The sequence below is a fragment of the Corythoichthys intestinalis genome, chromosome 13, assembly GCF_030265065.1.
Source record: "Corythoichthys intestinalis isolate RoL2023-P3 chromosome 13, ASM3026506v1, whole genome shotgun sequence".
Taxonomy (NCBI): Eukaryota; Metazoa; Chordata; class Actinopteri; order Syngnathiformes; family Syngnathidae; genus Corythoichthys; species Corythoichthys intestinalis.
Window position 1 is genome coordinate 43,442,386 of NC_080407.1, and position 20,123 is coordinate 43,462,508.

Consider the following 20,123-nt stretch of genomic DNA (forward strand, 5'->3'; position numbering starts at 1 on the left):
AATGGGCCAAAATACCAGCAACAGTGTGTGAAAAACTTGGGAAGAGTTACAGAAAACGTTTGGCCTCCGTTATTGCTAACAAAAGGTATATAACAAAGTATTGAGATGAACTTTTGGTATTGACCAAATACTTATTTTCCACCATGATTTGCAAATACAATTCTTTAAAATCAAACAATGTGATTTTCTGGGGTTTTTTTCACATTCTGTCTCTCATGGTTGAGGTTTATCCATGTTGACAATTACAGGCCTCTCTCATATTTTCAAGTGGGAGAACTTGCACAATTAGTGGTTGACTAAATACTTATTTGCCCCACTGTATATGTACAGTATATGTGCGTGTGTGTGTATATATGTGTGTGGAAATCAGTATAGACCTATATGTATTGTTTAGTTTAGTTTTTTTTTTTATATATGTTATACTGTATATACTAGTATATGTATGTAATATAAGTAGGCATATACTGTATATATGTAATGGATGTATGCATATACAGTATATGTATGCATGTACTGTATGTATATATATGTATGCACATGTGTATGCACATATTGTAATATATGCATGCACATATGTATGATATGTATGCATGTACTGTATGTAATATATGTATGCACATATGTACATAGTATATGAATGCATATATGTATGCATGTACTGTATGTATATATATGCATGTACTGTATGTATATATTTATGTATATATGTAATATGTATATTTATGCATATACATATATGTAAGCACATATGTATATGTATGCATACAATCTATGTAATTTATGAATGCACATACGTTTGCGTATACTGTATGTAACATATGTATGCACATATGTATGTACTATATGTATGCACATGTATGCATGTACTGTATGTATATGTATGCACATATGTATATGTATGCACCTAATCTATGTATTATATGTATGCACATACTGTATGTATGCGTATACTGTATGTAATGTATGTATGCACGTATGTATGTAGTATATGTATGCATGTACTGTATGTATATGTATGCACATATGTATGCATGTACTGTATGTATATGTATGCATGTACTGTATGTATGCTTATAATCTATGTAATATATGTATGCACATACGTATATACAGTATATGCTTATAATCTATGTAATACTAGTATTTGTATACACATATGTATGAAGTATATGTATGCACATGTGTATGCATATACTGTATCTATTATATGTATGCACATATGTATGTAATATATGTATGCACATATGTATGTGTATGCTTATAATCTATGTAATACTAGTATATGTATGCACATATGTATGCATGTACTGTATCTATATGTATGCATGTACTGTATGTACATATATGTATGCACATGTGTATGCATATACTGTATGTATGCTTATAATCTATGTAATACTAGTATATGTATGCACATATGTATGGAGTATATGTATGCACATATGTATGTATGTACTGTATGTATATGTATGCATATATATATATGCATGTACTCTATGTATATACAGTATATGCATGTACTCTATGTATATGTATGCACATATGTATGCATATACTCTATGCATATACTGTATGTATATGTATGTGCCTCCCCCATGTCAGACGATAAACTCTGGTTGTCACCATTTATGCTCATCGCACCCGGCCCCTGTTCACATTTGTTTCTCCACTGGACAGGTGGTCCTTGTGGGCTCCTCCGTTAACGAACGGGACCAAATGCTGTTCATCAGCACCGACGAGGGCACCTCCTTCCAGCGGCAGACCGTCTTCTTCACCCCCGACACGCTCATCTTCCACCCCAAGGAGGAGGACAAGCTCCTGGCCTACTGCAAGGACGGACGGGTGAGGGACTGCAGAACCCGCGTAATCCGTGTAAAATGTCTGCGTTTTAAACCAGCCGCTTTCTCTCGCGCCTCTAGCTCTTTGCATCCACAGATTTGGGCCGGAAGTGGACGTTGCTTCAGGAGCGAGTGACCAAGGACAGAGTATTCTGGTCAGTTCAATCGTTTTTCAGAAGTTGTACCATTCATACATCGTGAGGATGCAATTCCACTTCATTTGACACACATTTTTTGTATTTCAGGTTCGTGCCGGATGTGGATGCAGACCCCGATTTGGTGCACATGGAGATGCAGGACACAAGTGGAGGTACTAACTTAAGACAGTGCTTTTAAATCACCAAAAAACCAAGTGTGCAGTTCACCCTTGACTTCCGACATTCAAGCCGCGCTCGACCTTATTGTGCGCTCAAAGCGTCAATCAGGAATAAAGCTATTGTACGAGCAATATCAAGTGACTGGCAGATGGACCGGTTAGTGCTTAACTCTCCTCCCGAGGGTAGCGCAGCCAATTGCGTGCGTCGGAGGTCGTGCGGTAGAAGTGGGTGTGTATGTTTTCGATTTTTCAGCCACACCAATCCTCATCTGCTTTGTGTATCCTAATCCGTAATCTCTGTAAATAAACCTGAGACAGCAGCACTCCATTCCATCTGGATAAATAAAGATTGAAGAGCGCTATATTCTTGAACCTAAACATACACAGAGGTAGAAAAGGCACTCACATTATGGATACGTGCTTGAGAAAACCAATTTATATGAAAAATAAAATACCTCAATACATGTAGAAGTTGTGATATAACTCTTCTTTGATTCTAAATTCATTTTTTATGTGTGATTTCAGGCTACCTGTATGTCACCTGCCTAATCCAGAACTGCTCTGATAAACTGGTGACTGCTCAGTTCTTGGGTAAAATCGACCACAATTCTCTGTCGGTGCAGGGCGACTACGTTTTTGTCAAGGTGAAGCACAAAACACTCCCCAAAAAAAAAAAATCTGCTATGGATTGAATCATCTGCAGTACATATTCTATCAAGCTGTTTTTATGTATTTATTGTGTTTATGTGTGTAAGACAATGTAATCGCAGTCACCGCCGTGAAGTTGCCCCTCCCATCAGATGCAAAAATATATATCTTGCTCTTTACATTTGCTTGGAACCAGTGTTGTTTTTTTGGCGGCCCTTTTCATTTTCGCCATGCTAACGCTACGAGTTACATTTAGTGGGGGATGATCAAGCACAGACCTTTAAAGTAGTGATGCACGATAATACATTTTTCAACCGATAATTTCCTCCTCGTTCCAATTGATAACCGATAATGTCAAGCCGATAATTCTATTAAAAGATTTATGTAAAATTCTAAAGTATACGCAAGGGAAAACATTACTGTGCAAAACTATAATTTATTGCTCTTTTTTTCGACATCAAATGTGAACAAGTAGTCAATTCCAACATCTAAATAAAGACAGACTTTCTGACATTGTGTAATGGTAAACCTATGGCAACAATTACTTACAGAGTAAATACCTAAGTTGCACAAAAATGCCTTTAAAAGTAAGCCATTCCTAACAAAAAACATTACAACCCTGCAAAAACACACCTTCAAACTAGTTAAATTCCCTTTTTTTCAGTGTAAATCTATTGGAAATAAGTGAAATTATCTGCCAGCGCTTCAAGAATATTTCACTCAGATTTCTTGAAGAAAAATAGCGAGCTGAAAATAATCTTAACAGCCTTATTTTAAACAGTAAATTATTATACTTAATCCTAAAATAAACATGTCAGAAATGTTCTTAATTCAAGAATAGTTATGGTTCAAAACATTTGAAAGCAATTTTTTCATGATTTAGGTGAAAAATGACCAATTTTTTTTAGATGGGGTTAATGAGAACAAATGGCAATATTTACTTCAAGGGTCGGTTGCCAAAGGGCTTACACTCACAAGGGATTCACACGATTACTGGGTTCTAGATCACAGAGTTGATTTGTGTCCACTCTACCCCTCCCAATTGAGACTTCCCCACCCTCCTCTCCTTCTTTCCCTGGTCAACACGCCCCCCACATGGTGTCAACCGGAAATACATCTAGCACCAACATATTCATAGTTAGTGTAGGCGTTCAATGTATTTCTTGTTATTGTTTGTTTTTCGTTTCTTTCTTGTCTTTCTTTTCTTTTGTTCTCCCATAACCCCCTTCCTATTCGCTGCTTTGTCATAATAGTATAATTTGCAGAAGTGGACATAATTGCTTCGTTTGCGCACATTTGGAGGCTAAATCAAGTATATAATTATTGAATTGCATTATTGGTTGAATTTTTTAAAAATCTGGATTATCTGTGTGTCGTCATAATTGCCATTATCGGCCGATAATTATCGGTAACCGATATTATCGTGCATCTTTACTTTAAAGTGCGTATGACACTAAAAAGCATGTTTATTTCATATTTCACGCGGTGTTTTATGGGTGTGTGTGGAAGCGATTGTTTTTCTACATTTTTTAATCCAGCGTCATGAAAACGAGTTACTTCCGGCTCCAGTCTCGGGTTAAGGACGAATGCGAATGTGACGTCACCTGGGTCAGCATCTCACAATACAGCATTGCTGTATAGCATGCAGATGGACTGCGGATTCAGCTGATTTTACTGATTAATTTGTTTATTTTTCGCATCACGCCAGCCAAACGGCTGCAGGCTTTTGTTGCTGCACCAGGGAGAGGCGTGTGAGCCTTTTTGGGTTTCAGAAAGTTCCCGTTCACCCCGACATCGGCCAAAACAACTGTGGGGCTATTGGACTTAAGAGAAATTTCAACTTTATGTTAAAAATGGCGGCGAACACAGCGATTACTTGTACTGATTTCTATGAGCACAGTATTTTTCTGTCCTAACAATCCAGTCCTTTGATCCTTGCATTGCCATTTTTTTATTTTTTTATTTTATTTAAACCTGTCCTGTTCAGCTGTTTGACACGGAGAATGGAAGTCTAAGTGCCCGGATTGTCTGAACAGTTTTAATGTTTCACATTGAGAGTCTGACATACTCCCATTGCGATCATTCAACATACCTCGTTTATTATGACAAAGCAGACAACAGGAAGGGGTTATGGGGAACAGAAAAAAACACAAGAGAAGAAAGAAAAACACAAACTACAATAAAAAATACATTGAACGTCTAGACTAAGTACTAATATGCTGGTGCTATTGTCAGCTAGATGTATTTCCGGTTGACACTATGTGGGGGGACTGTTGACCAGGGAAAGAGGGGGACGGGGGTGCGGGAATTTATAAACCAAATGATAGAAAGGGGTAGAGTGTACACAGGGCCGGCCCAGGCCATTTTGGGGCCCTATGCAAAATAATGCAAAGGGGCTCATCTTTTTTGCCCACCATTTCGTCACAGTGTATTGTGAAACCCATACATGCAATCCATCCCATACGTCCATATTTTGCATATTAATCAGATTTTGTTGCACTGCATACTTCAAACTTCTCACCCCAAATGATTGTCAGTACTTACAGTAGATAGCGCTAAACTTTTTTCTAAAAAAGGAAAGAAAAGTTAATGAAGAACTTTTATTTTTTTTAAGCTTGTAATCAAGTATCAAAACTCACAAAATTCAAATAAAGCAAACTGTAGTAAACAGAATATAAATTAAACAATTGCTAAATTGGGGGCCCCCTAGTGGTCAGGGGCCCTAAACAGGTGCATAGTCTGCGTATAGGCTGGGCCGGCTCTGAGTGTACACAAAGCAGCTCTGTAATCTAGAACCCAGTAATCGTATGAATCCCTTGTGAGTGTAAGCACGTTGGCGACCAACCCTACGCCGCCCCACGCGAGACCAACCAGGCACGCGGGCGCCAACCCAGGGCAACGGCCCCCACCCAACCAGCCCAGAGAGGGAGGGAGGGCGGGCGGGGGGGGAGTTCAGCGCAGCCCATCCCTCCTTCCGCAGCACAGCATGGGAGCCATCGCCCAACCGGGATCCAGGGATCCGCGGACCCATCAACCGGCCTTCAGTGATGGCAAGAGGGGACGCACCACCAACCCCATGCCCACCCCCGTCCGCCCACCCGGCCCACGAACCATAGCCCCCCAACCGGCATGGCACGCCACGGGACCCCCACCGGCCCACCAAGCCCAGGGCAGGGCAGGGTCCCCCACCGGTGCAGGCAACACCCAGCTGATACACCGGCGCCCAGCCAGCGACCCCGATGGAGCACAGGACGGATACACAGTCAGGGAAGAGAGGGGAAGGCGGAGGCAGGAGAACGCCGAGGAACCACAACGGGGCGACGCAAGATCGACACAAGACTCGACCTCCCCCCACTCCCACGGCCAGCAGCCCAGGCAGAGGGGAGGCCACGCCCCAGGAGTCATGCCATAGGGAAAAAGTGTGGCACCCACCTACCACCCTATTACTGTGGCTGCCAGGTTCTTGGCTGGCAGCCATTACCCAGCACCGCAGCACAGCATTTTCTGTCACATTTGATATTTGTGGAAGCGTGGTGTGTAATTTTCGAGTAACTCAGCAGGGGACGCTCCACACTCCAGTGGTGCTGGGAACTTAGAGCCTTATGTGGGCCAAACCAGAGTGCAACTATCCTTTATCCATGACAGATGTCCGAGTCTGCTCCTGAGTCATACAATGCAACAGTCCAGCCAGACTTAACATTGCCACCAGATGGCAGTGTATCCTCCTACGCGGAAATTCTACGGAACTTGTTTGTAGCCTGGGGACTACCTATATCGCCACTACGGAACTTTTTACAGCACAAATGTAGCACAAACCATTGACATCTCTTTTTTTAGATAAATTTGCGTCTGATGGGAGGTACTTTATGGAGGTATCACAGACTGCAACATGTCTATGATGGATTTACAGCCATGCAAAAGATCCAATCCAATCCTATTTGAATCCAACGAGAGCTCAATGCATCTATCTCATTCATGTTTTGTTTTCCAGGTGACTACAGGGAATCGCACCAAGCACTACGTGTCGTATCGACGCAACGAGTTTGTACAGATGAAGTTTCCCAAGTATGCATTGCCAAAGGTAATGGAAATGGACTGTTGAAAGTTTGAGAATTCCCCCGCTGAGTGTATTTTTCGCCTTTTTAAATGCTGAATATTGGCAGACAACTGCAGCTTTCATCACAAAGGCTGTCGCCACGCATTGGATTTTCTGAGCTTTGGCCAGTTTTATGAGTTCCGAGTTCAGTTGGGAGCGAAGGCACTGACTTTCACAAGATTTAATTCGATCTTACCTCTTCACTGGGCAGCTGCCACGCCGGCCGCGTTTGCCGTATTGATCACATTGATCGGAGGGTGCCGCGCAGACACGTGCCGCGCCTTGGTGTTGTGTACAGAATTCCCCGGCTTTTGTGTGGATTTTGAAGACGCTAAACTGAAAGGAATAGTTTAATAGCATAGACTTCAAAAAATCTATTGACCTGACACATCGTCATGCTTTGCGTCACACCTTCCCGTAGGGAGCTGTACCAAAGTCCGCTTTATTGAGTAATAGTTGAACACAGAACACGAGGCGAGCCCAAGCTTGGATTTTTTTAAAAAGTACGAAAGCTGTACCGCATAACAACAGGAAGGATTGTCTCAGGAGTGATTTGTTCGAGGATACAAGGTAATTATATTTTTCGTACCATGTATGCATTTTTAAACGTTGTGAATAAAATCAATGGGAGAAATCAGCCGCTACTGCATTGGCATCATAGTTCGCCATGTTTACGCAAAATAAACGCTAACTGCACGTTTTTTTTTTTTTGCTTTTAACCAAGAATCGAGACTGTTTTACGTCCATATCTATGAAGAATTTATTCACAAAAATTTTTGCCAGAAAAGCTCTGTTGACATCAGGCGGTTGCTAGTCTCATTCGCTAATAGAGTAGCATTGTACTTCGACATATTTACGTAAAATAAACGCCAACTGCACGTTTTTTTTTGCTTTTAACCAAGAATCGAGACTGTTTTACGTCCATATCTATGAAGAATTCGCGGATTTAAGCATTTATTCACAAGAATTTTCACCAGAAAAGCTCTGTTTACGTCAGGCAGCCACTAGCCTCAGTCGCTAACAGAGTAGCATTGTACTTCGACATATTTACGTAAATAAACGCTAACTGCACAGTTTATTTGCTTTTAACCAAGAATCGAGACTGTTTTATGTCCATATCTATGAAGAATTTGGGGATTTAAGCATTTATTCACAAGAATTTTCGCCAGAAATGCTCTGTTTACATCAGGCGGCCGCTAGTCTCCTTCGCTAATAGAGTAGCATTGTATTTCGACATATTTACGTAAAATAAACGCTAACTGCACGGTTTCTTTGCTTTTAACTAAGAATCAAGACTGTTTTACGTCCATATCTATGAAGAATTCGGGGATTTAAGCATTTATTCACAAGAATTTTAACCAGAAAAGCTCTACGTCAGGCGGCCGCTAGCTTCAGTCGCTAATAGAGTAGCATTGTACTTCGACATATTTGCGTAAAATAAACGCTAACTGCACGGTTTCCTTGGTTTTAACAAAGAATCCAGACTGTTTTACGTCCATATCTATGGAGAATTGGAGGATTTAAGCATTGATTCACAAGAATTTTTACCAGAAAAGCTCTGTTTACGTCAGGCGACCGCTAGTCTCATTAACTAATAGAGTAGCATTGTACTTCGACATATTTACGTAAAATAAACGCTAACTGCACGTTTTTTTTTTTTGCTTTTAACCAAGAATCGAGACTGTTTTACGTCCATATCTATCAAGAATTTGTGGCTTTAAGCATTTATTTACAAGAATTTTCACCAGAAAAGCTCTACGTCAGGCGGCCGCTAGCTTCAGTCGCTAACAGAGTAGCATTGTACTTCGACATATTTACGTAAAATAAACACTAACTGCACAGTTTCTTTGCTTTTAACTAAGAATCAAGACTGTTTAACGTCCATATCTATCAAGAATTTGTGGATTTAAGCATTTATTTACAAGAATTTTCACCAGAAAAGCTCTACGTCAGGCAGCCACTAGCCTCAGTCGCTAACAGAGTAGCATTGTACTTCGACATATTTACGTAAAATAAACGCTAACTGCACGGTTTCTTAGCTTTTAACCGAGAATCGAGACTGTTTTACGTCCATATCTATGAAGAATTCGAGGATTTAAGCATTTATTCACAAGAATTTTCGCCAGAAAAGCTCTGTTTCCATCAGGCGGCTGCTAGTCTCGTTCGCTAATAGAGTAGCATTGTACTTCGACATATTTACGTAAAATAAACACCAACTGCACGTTTTTTTTGCTTTTAACCAAGAATCGAGACTGTTTTACGTCCATATCTATGAAGAATTCGCGGATTTAAGCATTTATTCACAAGAAATTTCACCAGAAAAGCTCTGTTTACGTCAGGCTGCTGCTAGTCTCGTTCGCTAATAGAGTAGCATTGTACTTCCGACATAACGACCTGAAATGCCCCCCCAAATTGCCATTGACCTTCCATAGAAGTCTAATCCGTTTGAAGTGGGAAGGATGGCGGTAGATTAGGGTCACTTCCTTTTCTGTAGCCCAAAAATCAACATGGAAGTGACCGCGAAATGCCCCAATATCAACTGGCAGTGACTCAAAATCAACCGCAAATGACCTGAAATGCCCTCAAAATTGCCATTGACCTCCATAGACGTCCAATTGGTTCGAAGTGGGAGGGATGGCACCAGGTTCCTGGGTCACCTCCTGTTCTGTAGCCCAAAATCAACAGGAAGTGACCCAGAAATGCCCTCAACAGGAAGTGACTGAAAATCAACCGCAAATGGCCTGAAATCGCCCCCAAAATTGTGATTGGCATCCATAAGCATCCAATCGATTTGAAGTGGGCGGGATGGCGGCGTGTTCCTGGGTCACCTCCTGTTCTGTAGCCAAAAATCAACAGGAAGTGACCGCTAAATGCCCCGAAATCAACTGACAGTGACTGAAAATCAACCACAAACGGCCTGAAATGCCCCCCAAATTGCCATTGACCCTCCATAGGCATCCAATCGGTTTGAAGTGGGAGGGATAAAAGCGGGTTCCCGGGTGACTTCCTGTTCTGTAGCCCAAAATCAACAGGAAGTGACCCAGAAATGCCCAAAATCAATAGGAAGTGACTGAAAATCAACCGCAAATGGCCTGAAATTCCACCCAAATTGCCATTGGCATCCATAGGCGTCCAATCGGTTTGAAGTGGGAGGAATGGCAGCGAGTTCTTGTGTTACCTCCTGTTCTGTAGCCCAAAATCAACAGGAAGTGACCCATAAATGCCCCGAAATAAATAGGAAGTGACTGAAAAATCAACCGCAAACGACCTGAAATGCCCCCAAAATTGCCATTGACCCTCCGTAGACGTCCAATCGGTTTTAAGTGGGAGGGATGGCGGCGGGTTCCCGGGTCACCATCTGTTCCGTAGCCCAAAATCAACAGGAAGTGACCCATAAATGCCCCAAAATCAACTGGAGGTGAGTAAAGATCAACCACAAACGACCTGAAATGCCCCCCAAATTGATTTAAAGTTACTCCCTGTTGATTTTGGGGCATTTACGGGTCACTTCCTGTTGCTTTTGGGCTACAGAACAGGAAGTGACCTGGGAACCTGCTGTTATCCCTCCCACTTCAAACCGATTGGATGTCAGTGGATGCCAACGGCAATTTGGGGGGCATTTCAGGCCATTTGCGGTTGATTTTCAGTCACTTCCAGTTGATTTTGGGGCATTTAGCGGTCACTTCCTGTTGATTTTTGGCTACAGAACAGGAGGTGACCCAGGAACACGCCGCCATCCCTCACACTTCAAGCCGATTGGACGTCCATGAAGGTCAATGGCAATTTTTTTCAGGTCATTTGCGGTTGATTTTGGGACATTTATTGCTCGCTTCCTGTTGATTCTGGACTACAAAACAGGAAATGACCTGTGAACCCGCTGCCATCCCTGTCGCTTCAAACAGATTGGACGTCTATGGCCGGCAGAGGCAGCCAATGCCAGGCTGTGAGTTCATTTGGGGACATTTCACTTCATTTGCTGTTGATTTTTCGGTCACTTCCTTTTCTTTTTGGGTCATTTATTCGTCACTTCCTGTTGAATTTGGGTTCCTGAAAAGGAAGTGACTCAAGAATGTTCCCAAAGTGACTCCAAATCAACTGGAAGTAACCTGTAAAAGCCCTGAAACGACTGAGAAGTGACTTGTAAATGCCCACTAAAGCTCTGGTTTCAGTGCCATGGACGAATTGAGCTAACATAGACACTATTCTAGTGGAAAATTTTGGTAGCAACCCTTTCAGCTCCTTTTTTTTTTTCCCTTTAAAAGCGACACCTATTCAACTGTTCTGATTAAACGCAACGCTCAAGGAGATGCATTTCAAGCGAGGGAGAGAATAAACAACTTTGAGACAATATCTGATCTTGACAGTTCGTCACTTTCACGACAAAACGCACACGCGTTTGTTATTCTAGCTTCGCGAACCGAGCAAATAAATCAATTTCCAATTGCTATTTCATCTCCTGCTCCGATGTTTTTTTCTCCAGGATGTTCACATAGTGAGCACAGACGAGCAGCAGGTTTTCCTGGCTTTGCAGGAATGGTATCAGACGGATACTTACAACCTTTACCAGTCGGACCCACGCGGGGTGTACTACTCCATCGTCTTGGAAAACGTCCGAAGCACCAAGCAACCGGAGGAGTCGGTACTTATTGACATCCTGGAGGTGAGACGGCAAGGGAAAGGATCCAGAATGTCTGAAATGCTTACGTTCGTTTTTTAAACGCAGGTCCGAGGGATCAAAGGAGTCTTCCTGGCCAATCAGCGGCTGGACGGCAAGGTGAGAACCCTCATCACCTACAACAAAGGACGCGATTGGCAGCCTTTGACCCCGCCCGCCACTGATCTGAACGGCAAAAGCATCACCTGCAAAGCGGTAAAAGCACATATGAAAAATGTCTTTATTATTGTTATAGCGCCAATTTACGCTATTCACTCTTAAGTCAAATTTTTTCCTATGCTGTTCATCGTTGTTTCTGGCTACTAATGACATCTTCTCCATAGCCGGAATGCCATCTCCATTTGCACCTGCGTTGGGCAGACAACCCCTACGTGTCCGGTACTGTCCACACAAAAGACTCTGCTCCGGGTCTTATTATGGGAGCTGGTGAGTTTGCCAAATTTTACTCGGTATACACTAAAGATGCACGAAAATATCGGTTACCGATAATCATCGGCTGATAATGGCAATTATGACGACACACAGATAATCCAGATTTTTTTTTTTTAATTCAACCGATAATGCAATCCGATAATTATATACTTGATTTAGCCTCCAAATGTGCGCAACCGAAGCAGTTTTGTCCACTTCTGCAAATTATACTATTATAACAAAGCGGCAAACAGGAAGGGGTTATGGGGGAACAGAATAAAATAAGACACAAGAAAGAAACGAAACAACAAGAAATACATTGAACGCCTACACTAACTGAATATGTTGGTGCTATCGTTAGCTAGATGTATTTCCGGTTGACACCATGTGGTGGGCCTGTTGACCAGAGAAAGAGGGTGAATACGGTGGGGGAGTCTATAAGCTAAGTGATAGAAAGGAGTAGAGTGTACACAAATCATCTCTGTGATCTAGAACCCAGTAATCGTGTGAATCCCTGGTGAGTGTAAGCCCGTTGGCGACCGACCCTGCACTGCCCCATCGCGAAACCTGGCACCGGGACCCCCCGTTGACCAGGGAAAGAAGGGGAGGGGGGTGGGGAAGTCTCAATGGCGTACCACACGCAGGCTATTTTTAGACGGTGACGTCGCATCGTAAAGCGGAAGTAAAGCCGAAGTGGGACATTATAGACCCGCCCTCGCATAGATACGACGTTTCCGGAAACCAAAAACTCGGGAGGAAAAAATGTGAAGACCGAATCAATTTACGCGGACTTATAACACCAGCTCGGTAAATCCATTCACATTTCATATGCAGTAAACATTATGTTGGGTTGGCATGGTCTTTCAGAGGACAAAGACGTAAGCCATTTTTCTATATTTTTAACTTTTTTTTTTTTTTTTGCGTAACGTGCCGTACTGCTTCTGTCTGACAATGAATGACCTGAAAACGAATTACAATGGTATCTGATTGCCACTGTTACCGTTTCTGTTATATACTAAAAACAACAACTTTAGTAAGGGGGAAATGTAAATACATTATAGAATTAAGATCTGTTATCAATGAAAAAATTAAAAGTGTTCGTTGGCTGTCACTGAGTAGCATTTGCGATCGCTACACAAAGCTAACTAAATTACCCCCAAGAACGTTAAGAGACGTAGGACAACCAGAGGATATATAAGAAAGACAGGGCTGATGGTAAAGGATAGCTTGTTGAAACAGAATGTCATTGTCAGTCGCGTCGATAAAAAAGCTAAAGCTATGCTTAGGTCGGCTCGTTTTTTTCGTCTTTTTCAGCTTTCGACACTAAAGCCATCTCTTTAACTGAACATTTTTATGTTCTTCCACATCTTTGCCAGTCAATTTGGCGCCAGGCACATCATTTTCGGAGAGAATTTGTCGGTTTAGCTCTGTAAACATCTCCTTCGTACACGAGTTCCATTCATTTCCTATTAGGGACAAACGGTGGCTTGTCCCTACTTAGCAACAGTAGCTAATGTCATGAATATTAATGAGCGGAAGTGAGGCGTTGCTTGCGGTACGCCATTGGGAGGGGTAGAGTGTACACAAATCAACTCTGTGATCTAGAACCCAGGAATCATGTGAATCTCTTGTTAGTGTAAGCCCTTTGGCAACAGACCCTTGAAGTAAATATTGCCATTTGTTCTTATTAAGACCATACATCTAAAAAAAAAAAAAAAGGTAATTTTTCACCTAAATCATGAAAAATTCTTAAATTAAGAACATTTCTGACATGTTTTTTTAGGATTAAGTATAATAATTATTGTTTAAAATAAGGCTGTTAAGATTATTTTCAGCTCGGTATTTTTCTTCAAGAAATCTGAGTGAAATATTCTTGAAGCGCTGGCAGATAATTTCACTTATTTCCAATAGATTTACACTGAAAACAAGGGAATTTAACTAGTTTAAAGGAGGTGTGTTTTTGCAGTGTTGTAATGTTTTTTGTTTGGAATGGCTTACTTTTAAAGGCATTTTTGTGCAACTTAGGTATTTACTCTGTAACTAATTGTTTCCAAAGTTTACCATTGCACAATGTCAGACAATCTGTCTTTATTTAGATGTTGGAATTGACTACTTGTTCACATTTGATGTTAAAAAAAAGAGTAATAAATTATAGTTTTGCACAGTAATGTTTTCCCCTGTGTATACTTTAAAATTTCACAGAATTTTTTTAATAGAATTATCGGCTTGACATTATCGGTTATCAGTTGGAACGAGGAGGAAATTATCGGTATCGGTTGAAAAATGTATTATCGTGCATCACTAGTATACACTACACGCTGAGCACACTGAGGCCCACTGTGAGCAACATCAGATGTGTACTCTGTGGCCACACACCTGTTCAAAACCTTGGATCATAGCAAGTTACATGTCTTATTAAAAGAATGAAATTGCAAGCACTGCACAGCTTCAAGGGAACATTGGTCAGCAGTTCTGTACATAACTTTTACGGACAGAATATCTAGGCAAAGCTGAGGCGTTTAGGGGGTGCGGTTTGGTGGTCTCAGTATAGCATCTCTGTTTTTTGCAGATGATGTACGATGTATGAAAAGGTATTTCATATAAATCATAATAATTTCATAATAAAGCCATTTTTTTACGAATTCAAAAAGTTAACATCCAAGTGAATTCCTGTTCAAATTTCTTCCAGATTTCAAATTTACGACAAATAATTTTGCCTTTTGCTATAGATTTTCTCATTGGCAAATGAAATGAAACTCATTTCATTTCACACTGTTAATTCTGTTTTCATGTCTACGTGTTTTCCGAAATTTCCAGGTTCGTGGTGAATCAGTAACAGGCACACTTTTGCAAAATAGACAATGTTTATTAATTAGAAAATGCAGAATAAATGAGATTTATTGGTTACAATCCCACAAGAGCAAGCAACAAGCATCAAAAACAAGCATAACAAGGGTAACGATAACGCTAGATTTGAGTTTGTCAATCCCAGAATCCCCGCGCTACGTTACAGCACAACCAAGTGTCCCTTAGCAATGAAAATCGCTTACCGTGACAAATGAGCGGGAGCCAACGCTCCGGTAAGGCGGCGAAGGAACAAAGCCGGGCGATCCGTACGTGACCCGCTGGCGGACTTCACTGGTCGCCCGGAAATGCCCGGTTTTTGTAGGAACGCGCCACACAAGGGAAGGAGACGGCCAACCCCCGCTCCCAGGCGGCGCAGCCCCGTCCAATGACAAAGCTACTTTTGGTTCAGCTCCTGGAAAAAGGGGCTTTCTTTGCGTGGTTCCCAGGTCTCGTGAGATTCCCTCCTAACTATGGCACCCAGGCGTGTAAGAAACAATCAAAACAAGTTATCTCGTGAGCTTCCCTCCGAACTATGGGACTATGGTGCAAAACAAGTAATCTTGTGAGATTCCCTAAAAAAACAATAGACGTCGTTACAATTTAGGTCACAGAAGCAATCATACATCACAAAGGCATAATGTAATATTTTCCCCCATCATTCCGCCCTTTGACCCGGATTGAATTCATCACAAGGCATAATGTGCTAATTCACTTCGGGTCACATAATATTTTCTCCATCACTACGTTATCATACTATTTTCATGACGTAAAGAATTATCTACGCAGTTCACGCTGCCTGTAGGTCTGATGTACTTCCTCATACATAGTGCAAGTCAACCTTCCACCAAGCAAACTGATCTCTCCTCCCATTAGCTTGAGGGCTTGCAGTTGAAAGAAATGGAATCAATCAATCAATCAATCAAATTTATTTATATAGCCCTTTACAAAACCCGAAAGGCCCCCAAAGTGCTTTACAACAAAACATGGCTCAAGATAAATAAAAGGCAGGAAAATATTATACAATGACATTTTACAAAATAAAATAAAACAAAGAGCGCATCGCAATAAAATTCCAGCAAGTAAAACAATAAAACCGATAAAATCGAAAAGAAACATTAAAAAAGCCCTTAAGCTAATAAAACCAGGCTATCCTAATCTTTGTAAAAGGCGAGTCTAAAAAGGTGTGTTTTTAGCCGAGACTTAAAAAGACCTACATCCGTGGTGGTGCGGATTTCGGGGGGAAGGCTGTTCCACAGCCTGGGGGCAGCAACCGCAAAGGATCGGTCTCCCCACTGTTTAAGTTTTGACCTTGGAACATCTAAAAGAAGCTGGCCGGTCGAGCGAAGAGTCCTGCCAGAGTTACGAAAAGTTAAAATTTCCGATAGATAAGATGGAGCCTGGCCATTAATAGAATTAAAAACAAACAGTAAAAGTTTGAAATCAATTCTAAAATGGACTGGAAGCCAGTGGAGTGATGATAGCACGGGGGTAATATGCTCACGTCTAGGTGTACCTGTTAAAAATCGAGCAGCAGCATTTTGAACAAGTTGCAGCCGAGAGATCGAGGACTTGGGTAGGCCAACATAAAGTGCATTGCAGTAGTCCAGCCTTGAACTTATAAAAGCGTGAATTGCTTTTTCAAGGTCGTGGCGACTAAGAAAAGGCTTCACTTTGGCTAAGAGACGAAGCTGGAAAAAACTTGCTCTTACAACGGAACTAATCTGTTTTTCAAAGTTAAGCCTGCTATCGAATATCACTCTGAGATTTTTAACGTGTGTCTTAAAAATGTCAGCCGGAGCGCCAGAGTTGGGCTCAAGGGCTTTCATCATGGAAGGTGTGCCAAAAGTAATAAATTCAGTTTTGCTCTCGTTAAGGTGTAAAAAGTTTTGTGCAAGCCACTGCTTCACATCAGATATGCACCCCATCAATTTAGCAAGAGCAGTTTTTTTGTTAGGTCTCAGGGGCAGATAAAGCTGCAGGTCATCAGCATAAAAATGAAAAGCGATATCATGTTTTTTTATAATTGATCCTAAAGGTAGGAGATAAAGCGCAAAAAGAACAGGCCCTAAAATAGAGCCTTGCGGTACCCCGCAAGACAGAGAAGTTTGTGTGGAGGAAAATTCCCCAATCATTACCGAGAATGTTCTATGTTGTAAATAGGATTTAAACCATTTTAAAGCGTTACCACGGATACCTATGAAATGTTCTAAACGAGATACAAGGACTGAATGGTCAACTGTATCGAATGCTGCTGTGAGGTCCAGTAAAACAAGAATAGCCGGGTTTCCATTATCCACAGAAAGAGCAATGTCGTTATGTACTTTTAACAATGCTGACTCAGTGCTGTGTCTGGACCTAAAACCTGATTGGAACTTGTCAAGGGTGGAATTTGTCTCTAAGAAGGTTTGCAAATGAATAAAAACAACTTTTTCTAAAACTTTGGAAAGGAAAGACAAGTGGGAGACAGGTCTAAAGTTGGACAGCACAGAGGAGTCGAGATGGGGTTTTTTAAGAAGGGGTCTGACTACAGCCTGTTTGAAGGCAGCTGGGACAGAACCGGAACTGAGAGAGGTGTTTATGAGAGACAGCAGACTTGATCCAAGGCAACTAAAGACTTCCTTCAGAAGCCTAGCTGGTATTACGTCTAATGGACAGTTAGTGGGTTTCATGCTACTAACTATTTCGGTGAGGGATGACAATGAAATATGTAAATATATATATATAAAGACTGTCAATTTAGGGCAAACCAGTGAAAAACCTGTTCTAAAACACTACATTTCCTAGATTTAGTCAGCGTACAAATTAGGGCTCTGCGTTTTACTCACCAAAACCCTGAGGTTTACTCACTGAACCCCTGGGGTTTGATCCCCAGAACCACTGACCTAGAGCACTGTGACACTGCATGTAAAATAGCATAAGCACACCCTGGTCCGCTTGCATTCACAAACGAAGCAGGCTGCACTTAAAGTGGACCTAGCCTCGCGATTTATGAGTGGATTAGAGTTTGTTCCTTTGATCCAAACTAGAGTTTAAATCCGCTTACACATAAAAAAAAAATGAAGTGGACTATGTGGGAAAAAGAACTTTGGTCCATTTGAAGTTTCTCGTGGTCTTGCTCACGAGTGAGGGGAAAAATGGAAAGAGAGATTAACCGGCCGATCGGTCCATTGTGGTGAAGAGGGAGCTGAGCCGAAGGCAAGCTCTCTATTTACTGGTCGATATACGTTCCTATGGTACCTATGGTCACAAGCTGTGGGTCGGCCGAAAGAGAAAGATCCCGGATACAATTTTTACTCTGTAGGGTGTCTGGACTCTCTCTTAAAGATAAGGTGAGAAGCTCTGTCAGCCAGGAAGGGATCGAAGTAGAATCGCTGCTCCTCCGCATCAAAAGGAGCTAGATGAAGTGGCTCGGGCAGCTTAGAATGCCTACCCGACACCTCCCTGGAAGGAGGCCACAGGGCCGACCCAAGACACACCGGGGAGACTATGTCTCCCAGCTGGCCTGGGAACGCCTTGGGATCATCCAAGAAGAGCTGGATGAAGTGGCTGGGGAGAGGGAAGTCTGCGCGACTCGACTTCTGATAAGCAGGAGAAGATGAATGCACTTTGATCAGAATGAAGGGTGTGCCCTGCACACTCGCCACATCACCAACAGCCAATTGATTTCTTGGTTTTGCAGTAGATAACTGGTCATGCTTCTGTACACTTTTCTTCTTCAGGTAACCTTGGCTCCAAGCTGGTGGAGTACAAGGAAGAAATGTACATCACGTCTGACTGCGGGAAGACATGGAGACAGGTACATCGCAAAAATATTTAGTCAGTAATCCATGGCATGATTTGGGCTTGGTTCAGCCTTATAGACCAGCAGGGCCGTGAACCGACAGTGGTTTTTGCCATGTGGCTTTTTTTCTTGCCATGTGGTAAAAAATTTTTTGCCTTGTGGCATTTTTTTTGCCATCTGGCAAAATGGATTTTGCTATGTGGCATTTTTTCAACATATGGCAAAAAATGTTGCCATGTGGCATTTTTTTCAACATATGGCAAAAAATGTTGCCATGCGGCATTTTTTTTGCCGTATGAAAAAATTTTTGCCGTATGAAAAAAAAAAAATTTGACGCGTGGCGTTTTGTTTTGCCATGTGGCAAAATAGATTTTGCCATGTGGCAAAATAGATTTTGCCATGTGGCATTTTTTTGCCATGTGACAAAACGGATTTTGCTATGTGGCATTTTTTTGCCATGTGTCTAAATGGTTTTGCCATGTGGCATTTTTTTTTCGCCATATGGCAAAAAGATTTTGCCATGTGGCATTTTTTTTGCCATGTGGCAAAATAGATTTTGCCATGTGGTATTTCTTTGCCATGTGACAAAACTGATTTTGCTACGTGGCATTTTTTTGCCATGTGTCTAAATGTTTTCCCATGTGGCATTTTTTTTTCGCCATATGGCAAAAAGATTTTGCCATGTGGCATTTTTTTTTGCCATGTGGCAAAATAGATTTTGCCATATGGCATTTTTTTTGCCATGTGTCTAAATGTTTTTGTCATGTGGCATTTTTTCTTCCCATGTGGTAAAAATTTTTTGCCTTGTGGCATTTTTTTTGCCATGTGGCATTTTTTTCACCATATGGCAAAAAAAATGTTGCCATGTGGTATTTTTTTTGCCGTATGATTAAAAAAAAAGTTTGCCACGTGGCATTTTGTTATGCCATGTGGCAAAATAGATTTTGCCATGTGGCATTTTTTTGCCATATGACAAAACGGATTTTGCTATGTGGCATTTTTTTTGCCATGTGTCAAAAATTTTTTGCCATGTGGCATTTTTTTTTCGCCATATGGCAAAAAAATGTTGCCATGTGGCTTTTTTTGCCGTATGGCAAAAAAAAAATTGCCACGTGGCATTTTTTTTTTTTTTTTTTTTGCCATGTGACATTGTTTTTGCCATATGACAAAATGGATTTTGCTATGTGGCATTTTTTTGCCATGTGTCTAAAAGTTTTGGCCATGTGGCATTTTTTGCCATTTGGCAAAATAGATTTTGCCATATGGCATTTTTTTGCCACACACACACAAACCAAAATGCGCTATGCCACATACCAAAACAAAATGCTACATGGTGAAAAAAATGCCATATGGCAAAATCCATTTTGCTACATGGCAAAAAAAATGTTACATGGCAAAAAAAAATTGCCACATAGCAAAAAACAATGTCACATGGCAAAAAAAATTGCCACATGTCAAAAAAAAATTGCCACATGGAAAAATCCATTTTGCCACATGGCAAATACCACTTT

The 20,123-nt window shown here is 41.3% G+C and overlaps 1 protein-coding gene across 8 annotated transcripts in view; it reads left to right on the forward strand.

The window, feature by feature from the left end:
* The window catches only part of sorcs2 (sortilin-related VPS10 domain containing receptor 2), a 218,663-nt gene that overhangs the window by 162,480 nt on the left and 36,060 nt on the right, over window positions 1–20,123 (forward strand). For all 8 annotated transcript variants that reach the window (XM_057853877.1, XM_057853878.1, XM_057853879.1 and 5 more), the window contains exons 5-13: window positions 1,678–1,842; window positions 1,920–1,993; window positions 2,084–2,148; window positions 2,680–2,798; window positions 6,794–6,883; window positions 11,379–11,558; window positions 11,622–11,768; window positions 11,897–11,999; window positions 18,551–18,627. In XM_057853877.1, the coding sequence (XP_057709860.1) occupies window positions 1,678–1,842; window positions 1,920–1,993; window positions 2,084–2,148; window positions 2,680–2,798; window positions 6,794–6,883; window positions 11,379–11,558; window positions 11,622–11,768; window positions 11,897–11,999; window positions 18,551–18,627 (1,020 nt within the window). The remainder of the gene's footprint in view (window positions 1–1,677; window positions 1,843–1,919; window positions 1,994–2,083; window positions 2,149–2,679; window positions 2,799–6,793; window positions 6,884–11,378; window positions 11,559–11,621; window positions 11,769–11,896; window positions 12,000–18,550; window positions 18,628–20,123) is intronic.